General features: G+C 43.8%; 1 protein-coding gene across 15 annotated transcripts in view; it reads right to left on the bottom strand.

The window, feature by feature from the left end:
* The window catches only part of LOC135903086 (uncharacterized), a 164,141-nt gene that overhangs the window by 29,105 nt on the left and 117,567 nt on the right, over positions 1-17,469 (bottom strand). For all 15 annotated transcript variants that reach the window (XM_065433455.1, XM_065433463.1, XM_065433460.1 and 12 more), the window contains 3 exons: positions 13,494-13,517; positions 11,682-11,834; positions 7,109-7,265 (listed from right to left, as the gene is read on the bottom strand). In XM_065433455.1, the coding sequence (XP_065289527.1) occupies positions 7,109-7,265; positions 11,682-11,834; positions 13,494-13,517 (334 nt within the window). The remainder of the gene's footprint in view (positions 1-7,108; positions 7,266-11,681; positions 11,835-13,493; positions 13,518-17,469) is intronic.

The following is a 17,469-nucleotide window of genomic DNA, read 5'->3' as shown; positions in this document are numbered from 1 at the left end:
AACTGCAAAGCTTGTTTTCCAAGTTACCCGTACGGGTTTCCTTTGTAGCTTCGGGCTACATTCGGATACATGTCCGCGATGTCATCGTCCGAATTGATAGCAGCGTCCGAGAAGAAATGAGTTTACAATCCGTGAGAGGCTTGTGTCTAACGCTGACTCACTGTTCGTCTTCGACTCTATCGGATTGTACCCGACTACACAGACATTTTTTTGCTCATTGCAAGGCAGTTAAACGCGAGAACTGGTTCCGCGTTTTGCGTGCTGAATTTTCAGCGGTTTAGCTACCAGGGCGCAAAATATCTTTCGGCGAGAAAGCAGTGCGCGATCAGCAGTCATCCCAATTCATGTCACTTCGAGCGACACCATTTTCAAGTCCCTTTAGATATTTAGAGCTGTCAGGAGTGGCACATCCCGCTTGCCAGCATGCAGCGGCCGCATGCCTACCAGATCAAACATAAGCCGCGAGTGCTTTTGTTTTAGGGCGCGTTCACAGCGGGAGATTTCTGATCGCCCACAAAATCAGAGGCCGCAACATCTACCCCCATGGACAGAAAGAAGGCCCTCGCTACGGCCATCAGTCCGAGGTCATCTTTCGTCATCGAAAAAAAAAACGAAAAACGTCATGCCACTGCCATGCACTGTGGGAATCGGTGTAGGCGAAGCTTTCTGTAGCGTTTACGTTAACTTAAGGTAACCGCCGATGGTTTGATGGCGAATGCTTAAGTTTCTAAGAGCATAGTACAGCCCGAGAGTGTTGAGGTGACGTTCATCTTGTGTGCACTACATGTGTTTGCCCGCGTAGTAGAGAGAACACTTAACTAAACAGGTTTGCTTGAGGCAAACAGCCGTGGTTGCTTAGTGGCTATGGTGTTGGGAGGCTTAGCACGTGGTCGCGGGATCGAATCCAGGCCACGGCGGCCGAATTTCGACGGGGGCGAAGTATTGTTGTGGTTTTATGGGGTTTTACGTGCCAAAACCACTTTCCAATTATGAGGCACGCAGAAGGGGAGGACTCCAAAAATTTTGAGCACCATGGGTTCTTTAACGTGCACCTAAATCTAAGTACACGGGTGTTTTCGCATTTCGCCCCCATCGAGATGCGGCCGCTGTGGCCGGGATTCGATCCCTCGACCTCGTGCTCAGCAGCCTAACACCACAGCCACTAAGCAACCATGGCGGGTGGGAGCGAAGTAAGAAAACACCAGTCTACTTAGGTTCAGGTGCATCTTAAGGAAGCCCAGGCGGTCCAAATTTCCGGAGTCCACAATTACGGCGTGCCTGCTGGTCAGGCCATGGTTTTTGCTTCTAAAACCTTGATTTTCTATCCTTTTTTTTTGCTTGAGGCAGCGTTGGGTGCCATTGTTCATGGCCTCCGCCAAAGTTAGCAGTGCCATTGCCTCACACTGCGCATCACATTGTGGCATAGCTATTCAACTTTATATAAATTATGCTGTCTCACGCACCATAGTCGCAATTTGATTATCAGGTTCGTTCTTCATCAGGCATGCCATGGTGAGGGCCTGCGGAATAGTTTTGACCCCTTCGGATTCTTCAACGTGCCCCTCAATCTAATACACGAGCGTTTTTGCATTTCGTCCCCGTCGAATTGCGACCGCCGAGGTCAGGCTCGCACCCGCGGCCACGGGCAATGCCACAAGCACTACGATTCCGCGTCATGTGCATAACTGTTGATTTTCTCGGCGGCCGCTTGACTAATGTCGTGTTGACGTTGCGGTGTTTAAATGCGGCTTTGCGTCTACGCACCCTGACTGAGTTCTCGGTGGGACAAATATGCGTGTTAGGTGTTTTTCAGAAATGGTTGAAGCGTATCGTACTTTATCTTGTATTTAAAGTTATACACTAAATCCTTTAGTAGGGTTTACACTTGCAGCAATAGCCTTTTCTTTGTTCTAGACACCCCAACCGACGCATTACCACTCAACCCACGGCATGTAGGCGAGCTGCTACGAGCGAACACGAATTAGGTTGTTCTTTACTCGTCTCGTAACTGCGTCAGTGTCTGAACGGCTAGAGATTCCCGTTCTACCCATTCTCTGCCTCCTCCATGTACCTCCTCTCCGAACTGTTGCGCATGAGCACGAAGGTAAGCGGTTCAGCATCTGTAATGCTTTTGCGGGCAGCTGACTCGTGTGGTACTCCGGAGTGCACAGCGCCCTCGCTACTCCCAAAACAAGCATGGTTTTTGTCGTTCAGCGCTTCTCCAGCACTACAAACACCTGCTCTGAATCGACTCCCCGTGCAGCCTGCAAGACAGCGACAGCAGTCACAGCTGTAGTAAAGTGGAAGGACGAAGAAAAGAAAGTTCCGCTTAAAAAATTTACCGACAATTACGATACTCACTGATGTGAGTTTTGAGCTCAGCTCTATACCTGTTTTCTTTTCACTTGTTAATAATCCTTATTATGATTATATGGGCCCATGGTTTATATGTATATTGCCTGTCTGCTGCAGTTGCTGTGGATCACGCCTACACGTCACCCACACGCTGCCTCTCGTGAAATGCGAGGTAGCCGAGCCACACACACTTTGCTCCGCTTATAATGCGCCACACCAGACAGACTGTCCGCGCCAGCCAATAAATTGCAAAATGAAAACACGTATATATTTCGCATTAGATAGTATCGTAATCATCGGTGAATTGTTTTACTGCCAAAAATAAACTGTACAACCGGCGTCGAACTCGAACACAGTACAACGTCTCGCAGCGTCTTGGCAGCGTTCTGCTACGAGGAAATGACTGGTGAATGAGAGCCGACCCCGACGGCAGGGGTGCACTGTAACGCAGCGTCCCAAAGCGTGAGCGGCCACGAGGCGAGAATGGGGCGAACAGACATGCAGCCGGTCCGCAAGGAAGAAAGTCGTTTATTCTAGTGGCCGAATTTAAGCTAGAGCACACGTAGGTGCTCCAGCAAGTGCTATACGGGACGTGAAGCATACGTGCCGGTCGTGTCAAAGTCGTGCAACGCAGCCGAACGCCTGGGGCCTCCGGAATCCTTCCTTATACAGCGCATAGCTCACACAAGAACAGGGACAGAGTGATTCATTCGTTATACAGGTCATTTTGCTCTAGAGGCATTCGCAGTAGAGGGGCACTAGCGCCGTTGGCGTTGCCATGACAGAGGGATGTGTATGGTTTGAGTTACGAAAAAGCGCACGCTGCCATCACTTTGTGCCGACCAATACACGCGCAAGCCTATGTGTTATTGCCCATAACCGCAGCAATACCTCTGGCAATCTTTGCAGTCTTCTGACAAATACTTCATCACTGTATGAGTAACGAGAAAATCCTATTAGCCTTCTTGAACAGCTTCGTTAGCAGCGAAAACCTTTTAGCTCAATATATCCCACGCAAAGCCCGTAAACGCCACAACCGCGCTGTTGAAGGTCACATTTGGCAAGAACGCTCGTTTTTGAGAGTTTAGAAAAAAACCACAGCGTCGACACCGACCCCTGTTCTGCAAAAAAAAAAACGGTCAAAAAAAGGGGAAAAAAAAGCAGTCGCGCCACTCTTTGCGCCGTTTGCAATGTGCCGCACGAGACAGATCTTCCGCGTCCGCCAATATATCGCGAAGTGAAAACGCATATAGAGCTGCGCTCAAATTTCGCATTAGAGAGTATCGTAATCGTCCGTGAATTTTTTGGTTTCCGATCCGTCTCTATATCTCCAGCGCGAGTGTTTGCTATGGTGAAGAGGCACGCATGAAAACGAGAAGTGAGTGTTATTGCTGATGTTTGTGGAAACTCGGCGCCATGTTTTCCAACCCGATTTAATGCCTACATTCGCTCTGTGCGCAACGTACTTCATGTATTCGCCATGCATACATTCGACACAATCTTGTACTACCAGAATTTGGAGCAAACCTGATCAACCTGACACTGCGAGTTTCAGCGCATGCGCAGCGCACCTTGTGAATGCGCACGGGTCGCAATGAACACTCTGTCGCGCGCGACGACTGCTCCAATTCAAACATTTTGGTCAATGATGCGGATTTGGCTGAGTCGCGAAACAAAAATAGCCTATCGTGAGCGCCTTTAGAGCCGCTGCTTTTCTTGTCGCGCTTCCACTAGACCGTTTAGAGTACCAAGTTCCGCGCTGCTCATGGATTTATGACGTTTCATCCTAGGACTGCAGCACATACAGCGCGCTTCACTGTTAAAGGGAACACATGAACCTAGAGCACATGCTATCACCCGGATGAAGTTGAGAGTATGACGGAAGCCCGTCTGGTCGGGATGATACATACTTAAAAGGAAGAGGAAGAGGTCGGTGTCCAGACCTCTTCCTTTTAAGTATGCTATCACCCGGCATCGCAGCAGAGGATTTGTTATTGGTGGCACTGGCGCCTGTCTACACAGAAGTGCAGTGAATTGACAGAGCTTCTGCTGAGAATTGCACTTACAACGCCAGGAAAGTGAGATCGACTCTTTCGAACGTTCTGTGCAAGCATTTAACCTTACCGTACCTTTTCACGACCGTCCGGTCATAAGGCACAATAAGTGCCGATAAATATCTAGAATATCGAAATTGTTAAATAAATATTTGCTGATCATGAGAACAAATATGGTAATGAGAACAAAGATTGCGATTATGATACTTGCAATTAATGCAAAGTGTTGCGTTTTGAAATATACAAATCATTTAGGAAGTAAAATTTCACTAACTACGCTCTAAAACATTCATAGGCACACATTATGTAGAAGAATATCAGTGAGCTTCAGAAATGCTTTGTTTTTTTTGTCCAGCCATCACTGCTAACACAAGCATCATGTGCATAAGCATACGGCCGTGCCGAATCAGTTTTGTGAAGCACTACGGCGCAAGTGGGAACATTTCAAAAGAAGTATACTTTAAAAGCATTGCGCAGCTTAATATCGTTTACGGTGGCAGGCAGCGTGGCTTGATAATTACTACAAGTTCAATTTTCGCCAAAAGACCCGCAACACAATTTTTCACTGTATTCGCCGAGCAGTTTATGAGGAAATTCGAATACAAATATAGCGGGTTGCAGCTGGTGAACATGTGTATCTGCGTCAAGTAATCTGTAGAAGTTTGACAGCGCTAGGTTGTAAGAACACTTTTCTTTTTATGTTTCTCTAAATATCTCATTTTCCGTTTATTAATAAAGGGAAGCTACATAGTTTACCTCTTATGTCGGTGACTTATTTCCCAACACAAAAAACAGCTTTTGCGTAAACTGCACGAGGACGGAACAAGGAAGAAAACAAAGACGAGCGCCGACCAGCAACATTTTTTTTTCAACATACTATCGCCATATTATTCACTGTGCAGCAGTACCGACAGGCTTGTTCAAGAAATGCAAATTGGACGAATAGTGCTCTCTATCACCAATGAGAAATGGGAGACTACCGTCATACCGTATGTTTATAAGATTTCACATCAGAACAAAAAAGATTCCTCGAATGGCCGGGGTGCGGTTGGTTTTCTCGGCGCCCAACATAGGAGCATGTTTATACAGGCTGGTCAACCGAGACGATGCGACGGCCGAAAAGGGCAAGAAGAAACACGTGAAAGAACTCGTGCATTGCTCCAACGATATAGTAAGATGGATTGTTAGTTGTCCCGTCCTCACACAGTTCACCCAAAAGTAAATATGCAACATCAAATCAAACTAAAAACCCTTTTTCACGAGAAAGAGCAATACGAAAAGGCGAAACCATTCAGTAGTACATTTGATGCCGTTTATTAGCATCTCTAGTATTATAAACTCGTTGACTACGTTTTCTTTTCCTAGCTTGAAATAAAATTAATAAGACTGCGAGGCTATTTTCAGTAGCGCTGTCACGGCTGCGGTTCGCCGCCATGTCCTTCACTTCATTTCCACACGATGCTGTCCGCGCTTATTACAGGCATATCATATATGGACAATTTTACTTCCACAATGCAGAGAAACTGATGTTTATTAAATTTACAGTGCTGAAATAAGGCAAGCAATATATATGAAGTAGAGGGAATGGGGTCTAAAAATCAACTGGTATTGCTAACATGCCGCTAGTACCGGTGAAAGGCAAAATGTTGAAAAATAATTTGTTCTCAGCGCCCAGGCTCGGCCTGCGCAGTTTTTTGCTAACACAGCCAAGGTCTTTTGTTTGAGACAGTGACAGAAAGGATGCAAACAGAAGTATTTAACAATTAGTCTGGTCTTAATAATCAAAAACTGATGTGAACTCGAATCTCCTACGATGGTTTGGCCGAAGGGGCTGATCCAGCCAAAGCTTTTACACCTACACCCTGTGCTTTCTCAAGCGGTCCCTGAGGCTTCGCCCGCTAGGAGCAATGTAGCAGTCGGAGTATGACAGGAGTACACTACTCCGGTTTGACAAATGACGAATCACACCACGTGCTTTTATGCACAGGCAGTTTATTTTCCTTGTGCCTAATTTTAGATTGCGGCAGGTAAGCGCACGCTTATCCGTTGCAAGAAACCGGGTTGGGACGCCGCACGTTCCATGCAATTTCTCAAGGCGGTGTGAGAATCGGTTATAATGATGAAGCAATCGGTGTGTGCTTTAAAAATTTTTTGCTGCCAGCTTTGGTCTTCTACTTCAAACAATTAAAGGAAAAAACCATCGCACGTGCATTGAGAACAAGCACACCCTTATAGGAAACGCAAAGGCAAAGCGTTTTTTATCAAATTCCGCTGGAATCACTTTTTGGTATCCTTCTAAAAATGGACCTAACATGCGGTGTGACGCCTTCATAATTTAGGACATTTCTTTTCGAAACCATACACTCGATACCGAACACGAGAAAACATTAGGCTACACGCACAGCAGTACTTACTATATTGAGTAGTTACCTGAATATTCTGAATGTAACGAAGTCGACGACATTATAAGGCTGACAAAAAAATAAAGTATGGGAATCTAGCAAGGCCCTTTGAGGCAAATAGGCATACAATGAAAATCAGTCTGCTTCTTCTCTTTATTTAAACATAAAATAGGAAATACCCTATTTATTTATTCTCTTTTATTTATTAATAACTGAATATAGCGGTGTGTATTCGACTTTACATTGGGTGCTTATGTGTTAAGCACTGCCATACCAGCTCTGTCGCTATGCACTCACATGAGGCGGCTGAATGTAGCGCCCCACATGCCAAGGAACCAGCGTGAGTGGCGGAAGTTGCGCTTGCTGTTCCTCACGTTGTTGTCCAGGATCCTGTAAGAGCCCAGCTTCCGCCACACTTCACGAGTGTCGTCATAGTACAGCTTGACTGTGCCATCTGCAACGAGCAACACATTACATCAGAGGCTGCTATAAATCCTGGCTCTAATTGTGAAATATTTGATCTATACAACGGGTAGTTAAGGGTATTTCGTTTACCCAATAGAAGTTGTAAATCTCCGCCCAGAGGCGCCTTATCAAAAATATTTTTCAAATGAGTACGTGCGAGATATTGGTGGGATACGAAAACTTAACTGTCGCGTCGCTATGCTGTCCGGTGGCAGGATTCCCTACCAACATGGACTATGGCCGGTTTGCAGTTCGAGGCGCAATAGATGCGCACCGCTTAGCACAGACTGGCTGTGAATGTATGCTATCGTCCATTCTTTCAACCAGCATTCGCAAACAACAGTTATTTTCTGCCTTCTCTAATAGCAGCGCCTTCCCTTACAAAAATTAAGTTTAGACTGCCTTTAGAAAGTCTGTAGACTTTTTACAGACTACCTCGCGTTTCTATAGATTTGGTCTTTTGTTGATACAAAGTCTACGGACTGTCTATCTAGGAGACTCGATAAGGTTTCTATTTCTGTTTGTCTACTCGCATTCTACAGACGGTCTATAGAAAAAGTCAATAAGGTGCTTGTTTCTTTTTGTATACTTCTCCTCTATAGACTACCTATGAACGAAAGTCGACACAGTCTCTACTTACTTTTGTCCATTTTTTGTCTATGGATTGCCTATAGAGGACAGTTGATAAGGTTTCTATTTGTTTTTTGTCTACTCATATTCTATAGAGGGTCTATTGGAAAAAGGTGATAAGATGTTTCTTTTTGTCTACTTCCACTCTATAGAATACCTATAGACGAAAGTGGAGACAGTCTCTATTTTTGTCCATTCTTTGTTTATAGACTATCTATAGACGAGAGTCGATAAGGTTTCTATTTATTTTTGTCAACATGCATTCTATAGAGGGTATATAGATAAAGTTGGTAAGATGTTTTTCTTTTTGTCTAGTTGCCTCTATAAACTACTTATAGACGAAAGTCGATAGTCTCTATTTTTCTACATTTTTTTCTGATAGACTAGCTATCAAGTAGAGTCAATAAGATTGCTATTTAATTTGTCTACTGCCATTCTATAGACGCTTGCTGAAGCAAGCTAGCAAGCAAGTCTGTCTTCTTTCTGAGTCCGTACTCTTTACTGAATATGGCTGTGTAAAATTTTAGGCGAAGTGAAATAGGACTTGCACAGTGCCTTCAAGCGAATCAAAATTGAATCAATCATTTAATGTTTCTTGAAAAGCAGCTGATTTCACAAGCATATATGAAAATATTCACCTCCTACCCTTTAGAAGGTTAGCGAGTATATGTAATAACATTGTACGTTATGAGGTGTTCTTTATTAGAAGCACAAATAGAGGATTAAGAAAATATTAAGCAGATTGTTCACATACACACTACAGAGTTTACACCCTTTGAGGCGTATACATACAGGTATCTATCCTGCTTGCGTTTACGGTTTGGAAAACTACACGCTGGCTACTTTCCTATCAAGAATTCTGGGTCATGCTAACCTCGACGTACAGGGCGCGAATTCTTAAAGAAAAAAAAAGGCACACAAGATAAGTCCAAGTTATGGGGTTTTACGTGCCAAAACCACTTTCTGATTATGAGGCACGCCGTAGTTGAGGACTCCGGAAATTTCGACCACCTGGGGTTCTTTAACGTGCACCTAAATCTAAGTACACGAGTGTTTTCACATTTTGCCCCCATCGAAATGCGGCCGCCGTGGCCGGGATTCGATCCCACCGACCTCAGCAGCCCAACACCATAGCCACTGAGCAACCACGGCGGGTACACAACATAAGGGATGATTATGTGCCTATCACTGTCCAACAACCACACAAGATAAGTGACGAATATGGTTGTTGGACAATGATAGGCACCAAACTATGGAAACCTTTATTAGATTCAACAAAGGACCTTCGGAAGAGTACCAATAATCACTGTTTAGCCGAGAAAGTCTTGTTACATGACCAGCATAGCCTGCTTCACTATGTGTGTACTTGTTTTATGCCTATAGTATGCTCGCAGAGATGAACATTACCATGCTTTTGCTCGAATACTATGGTATTGTTTCAGAAAAGCGTGTAGAACGCTGCTTGTGTATCTATTTTTACTATCAACGCCAGCTTATACAGCTTTATTGCTACGCAAAATCAGCAGATTGTGCTCAGTGTCATGACTTCAGATAAGTGTCCTTGAAGCCAGATCCAGTTTTTCGACAAAACCTGAGTGACAAATTAACATATCCCTTGTTTCCCCAATTGTCATATGCGCTATTTGGTTTCGTAACATGCGAGAAGCCTAAGGAAGTTGCCATAGAAAGTAACGTATGTGTCAGTAGACCTTTAAAAGTGCCTTCACTATGGTTGAGTTTCGCGGACATAAGTGTAATGTGCAGATCGTGGTGGCAATGCTGTGTAAAGTGTGCAAATTCAGTACGTTGCGATAACCTCTGAAAGGTCGAATAAAAGCCTATAAACCAACCTCCTCGGAGAAGCCTAATTCATTGCCTCTGAGATTCCGACACATGCGCCTCGGGATTAAATGCGACATGGACAGCGTCTCCACTGCACAAATGGCCAGCTGCTGCGCCATCAACTACAGGAGCCCAACGAAACGAAGAGCGTGCAAAACAGCTGCAGCAAGTACGGCGGGAGGAAAGAAAAAAAATATACAGAAAAAAGCATCTGCGTATCCCACGCACTATGAGTATCAGTTTATGCGACACTTTCATTGGTGTTCATGAAGAACGTCGTTCGTTCTTAGCGACGATCTCCAAAGAGGTCATATGACTCAGTTGAACATTTTCACTGGGAACCATATCGCTCAATTCAACATGTTGCGCTCGATCACGAACTCCGCCACCACCTATTCAAATACGTGTAAAACGCAGAAATACTTTCCTGAGTTAACCACTAGGCCGATTTTAATTTAATTTACTGCATTTGAGAGAAAATGGTAAATTCTAGTGACTGCTGCAAAAGCCATTCGGATATATGGCTTGGATGTTTTAAAAGCATTTCGATATATTTGTGTGTTAAAAAAAAAAACGGAAGCCCGATGTTTACAAATTTGTCCCTCTGTATCAAAAAACAGTCATCGCCGTTCGGTCAATTGCATCCATCAGAAAATCCAAGGCGAACAAATCAGATTTAATAATTTATGCCTTACGTAAATTTGTTACAATGTTTAATATGGTTTTGCAAAAATGCTACTCGCATATTATTGGTGTACTTCATAACCATGTATGATACATCAAATTTGTTCGATTTAGATGTGCTATTAGGTGCAATCAGCAGAATTGCCATATTTTTATTTGCTGCGTGACAGAGCTGTAAATTTTATAGTTCCGCTGCCTGAAAATTGGCGATTTTTGACAATATTTATGAACACTAAACGGCCTAAATAAATTTTCAGCTTCAAACATTCTCTAGATTTTAACATTTTCTTTTAAATGCAAAAAAACCTCATCGAATTTTGTGCTGTAGTAGCCGAGAAAACTGATTCCTCCTGTCTTATAGATTTAGATAGAAGCCTCCTAGCTAAAGATCCCTCTTATAGGGGACGTGTTTTAAGCCAGATACTTATTGTCCATTGCTTTTTTGCAGTTGATAAAGAATGCCCGCAAAAATGAACAGCATGACTTGGCTGACCATCCGCCCGCGTCAAGAATCAGCGCCCTCAAACAAGCTCCATAGCTGTTATTGCCAAATCTGGCGAGTTATCTAATGCGCCCAGCCCACGACAGCCCATCCCCTTGGTGTTGATGAGGAAAGAGGGCGTATTACTGGTGGCTGATGCGTCATGGAAAGAGTGTGCTCACCAACTCCAGTGGATAGTGGAGAGTGTGAAGCAGCACAAGAAAGAGCGCTGTTCTTTAAAGCGTGCTGGCCGTTTGTCTAGTAATAATTTTCTATTTTGTTCGCGTGCGTTCGCTATCAAGGTTTGAGACCGGTTTAGTTGGTGTTCCATGTTACTGAGAATGACAGGGCACACCGGTACTAGGACAGGAAATGACGCTGTCCTGTGCATTTCCTGTCCTTGCCCCGGTGTGCGTTGTAATTCACAGTAACTTGCTTTATCAGCCGGAAAAATTCAACTAGCAAAAAGTACCTGCCTGAAAACACGCCACTTTTATGTTTGTTTCACTTTTCGCACCAGTGAATAAAACTTGTTTTATTGCAACTATTAAGTTGAATGGCATCAACAAAAACTTACTGTCGGCTGCTCTAATGAATTGTTAGCGAGAAGCACTTGGTTATCTTTGCGTAGAATGGCCTATCTTCTTTAAAAACGCTATGTATGATAACTGGGATTCGAAAGACGAGCTAGGAAATGAAAGGACATACGCGAGGAGTTCGACGGAATGATCTCTTCTGCGCTGCTGTCCAAGCGGTGTCATGACTTACCGTATCGCTTCTTCTTCTCGAACACGAGCGGTTCCTGGTTAGCCCGTTGCGAGTACACGAAGAACCGGATGTACACATAATCGGTGCACTGGGGCGTGTTGCGAGGAAGTACGTATGGCAGATATTCGAACACACAGATGAGCGTGAAGGCACCTGCAAAGCGCGCGATGGGTATGAAGCCAAGCAAGCAAACACAAGAGTCTTAGTACACCGTAAGAAAAAAAGTATAAAAATGAGCTTTTACAGCCTTGCTTTCGCGGCAACATTTGCCGTATCATCACTAACAAAGCAGTGCATTGGGTTTATAACAGGCGCACATTAAACGCAAACCTCGTCACTCTTCGAACCACAGTCACGTAACAACTCTATAGAGTTCACATTTATAAAGACTATGAAAGATCGTATGCAAAGTTTTCCTTTAATAAGGATTGTTTAAAAAACATGGCTGCCGCGCTACTCACTCTCAGACATTCAATGTGCTATAACATTCAGTGAGAAAGGAGGACTTTTGAAACGCCTTAAACCAGCAGAAATGTTTCCACTTGAGAAGTATTTCACAAATTCACAAATTTTAACAAAGGATACCAATTTACAGAACGGTCGTTAGGCCGTCTATACATATTCTATAAGCTGCTTGTCTTCCGTTATGTGTAATACAAACTTTTATTTTTGCTATATTCCATATGACTGGGGTAGTTGGAGAAGTATGGGAGAGGCCTTTGCCCAGCCGCGGGCGTTATCAGGATGACGATGATGATGGTGATTACGATGATTATAATATACCATATAAAAAGAGGCAAACGTTGATAGGAAATATATATTGCTCGTTTTATTCTGTGGACTGTGAGTCACGTGAGCTATTTCAGAATTTCTGCACATATTAGTCGGTCAGCTATGCAGAGCCCAAGTGCACCAGGCCGCCTATAGACCATAAGGGGGAAACATTTTCAAGTTTTAAGGACTATTTAAAAATTGCCTCATTCAGATAGCATCATTCTTCTCCGTGAGCTGGGTTGTTCGAAGAGGCGGACAATACAAGCACGATAAATCGAAACCAATATTCAACTAATTTACGATACTTGACTAATTAACTTTATATTAATTATTTACGGCACATATTGCAATTTACTAATTGTAGCTGGCGAGCTGGCAAGATGCCTTTACTTCAAATCAATTTCCAGGATGACACCAGCTTTGAGATATTTACCAAAGTGTGAGACGCGATACACGGGCGTTCCTTTTACGTTTGCGCTTAATACATATAATAGCGTTTTGTTAAAAAGTAAGTGGACAAACAGTGAATTTTTACGGCGAGTTATATGGCACATATCTCCAAACTGATGTCATTCAGGAAAATAAATTCAAGAACATGGGCCTGCAAAACTCACAGGCTACCGTTCGTAAATTGCAATATTTCCTTTACAGTGAATAATTTGGTAAATATGAAATATTTGTTAATTAGTTGAGTATGGGTATCGATTTATTGCGTAAGTAATGTCCACCTCACTGAAAAATCCATCTCAAGGAAAAGAATTATCTTATATACAGCAGGTGATTTCTAAAAAGTTCACACCAATGAAAAAAGATCAACCCGTCTAGGTACTCCTCAGAAACACTTCTACAGACATTTTATAGACTGGCACAAGAATTTGAGAATGAATAGCCTTATTTGAAAGTGCCTAGTATACAGTGTCACTGTGGCAACCTTATATTAGTCGCGGAGTTGTTTACAGGAGAACGTGGTCTTAATGTCCTTCTTCCTACGAACTAGCAATAAATACCGCTTAATCTGGGAGAAATTTGTACACTTACGGTTCTCATAGCTTGGCGGTGGAACTGCGAAGAAAAAAAAGGCAGTGGATAAATGAACTATAAGGCAAAGCAAAACACAAGATATAAGAACTTACAAAACAAAAATAAAGAAAAAGAAATGTTTTCAGCATGCATTCGCTTTGTTGTAGGTCATACTTCATGCTTAGGTCGGCAATTAAGTGCCGCGAAAGTGCTCTTGAACATAAAAATCGCAATATGCAGATAATCTTGCAGAATGTTCCCTAAACAACCTTTTGCTGTATCAGTAGAAAATTAGTGCCAATGCAAGCGAATAGCTTTTCTGAATCACCAAAATTAAATGGACAGTTTTTTTTAAATATTTGCGCATTGTATACACTGAAGACATTGATAACAGCGAATGATGGTACCCGCAAAATTTATTGTGATATTTTCGCAGATGGTACAACGACGCGACTACGGGTACAAAATGGCTGGATAACGAACGTGACAGCAACTCAACTACGACGGTAATTACGGTTAGCGACTGCGCTCGCGAAATGTCACTCCTGCGGCTTCATCATGTGCAGTTTATATGCTTTGTGCCTGTTGACTGATCCGCGTCGCACTTGCCTGCGGCGGACCAGTCCACGCATGCGCTCTGCAAGCCGCGACAGGAAAGATGGGTTCGCACTTCCGCTACGCTGCCTTGTATATTGCGCAGCCATCACTCGTGTTCGAGTACGTGTTCTAGGCATTCTTGTAACAACTGTACTAACGTCCGCAACTACAAAGCACGCAGACAGAGACAACCATCAACTCGCAAATGTTGAGCGAGCGACGGTCCCGGGTGTGTAAGGGCAACGCAGAGATCAACAGTCGTGTAAGGTCCTGAAGCTTTCGCCAAACTGGATTGCTACCGCACACCGCAAGGTGCATGCTTCGCCTACTTAGGAGCTATTCAAAGGCTGCTAATCAGAAAATAAACAATTACCAGCCCTGCAGCTTTGTCAAGAGTACACTGATAGTATATGTTAAAAACTGACAGACGATTTGGCCTAAGTGGAATTTTGTTGCATCATAATTATCATCGTCGTCATCAGCCTATTTTATGTCCACTGCAGGACGATTGCGTCTCCATGCGATTTGCAATTACACCTGTCCTGCGCCAACTGATTACAACTAGCGCCAGCCAATTTGTTAATTTTATTTTCTCACCTAGTCTTCGGCCATGCTCGACTGCGCTTTCCTTCTCTTGGCACCTATTCTGTGAACCTTAATGGTCAGCCGATTATTTATTCCACGCATTACATGACCTGCCCAGCTCCATTATTTCTCCTGGTGTCTCTTATCCACGCCACTCTATTCCTGTCTCATAACGTTACGCCTAATTTTCTTCGTTCCATAGCTCTTTGCGCGGTCCTTAACTTGTTTTCGAGCTTTTTTGTAGGTCTCCAAGTTTCCGCTCCATGCACTAGCACTGGTACAATGCATTGGTTGTACATCTGTTTTTCTTGAGTGATAGTGGTAAGCTCCAAGCCAAGTCGGACATTGCTTGCCGCACAGGCGCCGACAACGGGGGAGGGGGGGGGGGGAGCCCCCTCCGGAGTTTTCCAGGGGGGGGGGCGGAACATGCCGTAGCTCCCCCCCTCATACACGTCATGCGCCATTACCAGAGCTCTGTCACCCAAATCGTTTGAGTTTTCTTTTGACTTTCCTCGACCTTTTAACTTGCAATTTTACTAGAACTAATAGCTTACTGCGTCATTGTTGGCGCGGACGTCCATGGTTTTTAGTTAATCCTTTCGCTTTATTTCTGCAAATTCTCACAATAGGAGGACACGCGCTATAAAAGCACTAGCGGCGGATGCTCCATGTGCATTTGCTCAATTCGACATTGTTTTAAATTTCCAATCTAAACACCATGCACACATGCAATATATTTAAATATACACGAAGAAAAATGTTTATATTCTTCAGGGAGACCGAGGTGGCCAATTAAATATTATTTCCAAAGCTATGGATAGCCTATGGCTGGAGAATGAATATGTTGCTGTATGTTCACCAAGCTTAAATTGCTTTGCGTGCTTTTTGAGCATGAAAAAAACTTATAGACTTCAGCGACCGCTTCAACAGTATTTTATCAATGGTGTGTGAAACGCGCGCGAATGTTGTGTGTCTCAGTATTGCTTCTTTTTCCAGTGAGCAATGCTAACAAACCATGAAAAAGAACGTTTCTAATAATTTATTCCATTCATTTGGGATGGGAACATCGTGACTTGCATGCAGAGGTCATAAATGTATGCAGGGTATTCCAGTTGACCATCATGCACGAAGACCAGTGCGTTACTCGAAGAAAACCTAGTGCATATTGTTTACAGTACAGTGGAGTACCTGCCAGTAATTTTTTCGTTACTGATATTTATATAGGTAATTGTAATTGATTGTTCTAACTCGAGACGTACTATCCTGATTATGAAAGTGTCAATGAGGCATTTGAAGGCACAGCTGAGGGACAGGTATTTTACGTACTAATTACGTACAAATTTTTTTTTACTGATAAATAAACCCCGCGAGATATAGAGAATACCACGTGACTGCACTCCCACCCGGATCATAAAGCAGCGCCCTCCAACAGGTTTCCTCTGAGTGATCCAGGACGAAATAAAGGAAATCAAGAAAGACATCGTGATCGAGCTAGTGCCTTATCTGCCGCGCCCCGACCGAAGTAAGACGTCGCGTTTGCTGTTATTTGGAAACAAGCTGTGATAGCAGTTGTCTTAGCGTAGATAAAGTGCATGGACGTTTTTGCTTGTTTGCCACAACACTTATCACCACAAAAGTCAATTGACAACGTCTGCGCCAGGTTTCAAAGGTGCGACTTGTTTCGTCCTAATCTCTATGTGTTTCTCTAATGAGCAGAAGATGAACATAATCCTTCCCTTAAAATCTGCAAATGGCAACAAGAGCAAAGTCATAAATATATTTATCAGTCATGGAACTGTGGCGGTAGACCAAACGCGTCGACTATCGTCAAACATTATGAAAACCTAAGATGAACCGGCAGCTTCAAGAATCAGTGGCGGAGGACTCTATCTTTGACTCCTAGCCTACGCACGGACGTTCTAGCATTTATGGCCTCAAACCCTCATGCTAGCGTGCGGGACATGGCCACTCATGCAGGTACCAATTTCTAAGACATCAGTTTGGAGGATTCGAAATGACGGCATTTCCCCCGTACCACCTGAACCAGCACCAATGCTTAGAATATAGTGACCCGTGCAGGATGAAGGCCTATCCCTGCGATCACCAATTACACCTGTCAAGGGCCAACCTATTCGAGCTAGCGCCTGCGAATTCCTAATTTCATCACCTCACCTAGTCTACCGTAGTCCTCGACACCCATTTTGCGACTCTACTGGTCCATCGATTATCTAACCTACGCATTACATGACCTGCCCCGCTCAATTTCTTTCTCTTAATGCCAATTAGAATATCGGCTATCCCTGTTTGCTCTCCGATCAACATCGCTCTCTTCCTGTCTCCTAACGTTACACCTAACATACTTCGTTCCATCGCTCTTCGCGTGGTCCTTAACTTGTTTTCGAGCTTCTTTGTCAGTCTCCAAGTTTCTGCCCCATATGTCAGCACTACACTGAGTAAAGCGCTATCGGCACCAGTAACAGCGGCCGCTCAGTGTGCGGTTCATAATTTACGCCGGTGCTATAATCGGTACCATCGTCTTCGATCACTCACTGACTAGAAAGCATTACGTGAACGAAATCTTTGAAGGAGTGGTGGATGAGGTTCTCAGCGAAGTCCCGTTGTCACGTCTTCCACTTCTGTTGTGTCAGCAAGATGGGATGCCAGCCCATAGAAGCAGCCGAGCACGAAACTAAATGGATGCAACTTTTGATGCGCTATATATTGAAAGGCATAGAATAATTGGCCGGCTAGGTCACCTGACCTATTTCCACTCGATTTTTTTTCTTTGCGGCTAGGTGAAAGATGTGCTTAC

Source organism: Dermacentor albipictus, chromosome 1, assembly GCF_038994185.2.
Source record: "Dermacentor albipictus isolate Rhodes 1998 colony chromosome 1, USDA_Dalb.pri_finalv2, whole genome shotgun sequence".
Taxonomy (NCBI): Eukaryota; Metazoa; Arthropoda; class Arachnida; order Ixodida; family Ixodidae; genus Dermacentor; species Dermacentor albipictus.
This window is presented reverse-complemented; position numbering and strand designations above follow the sequence as displayed.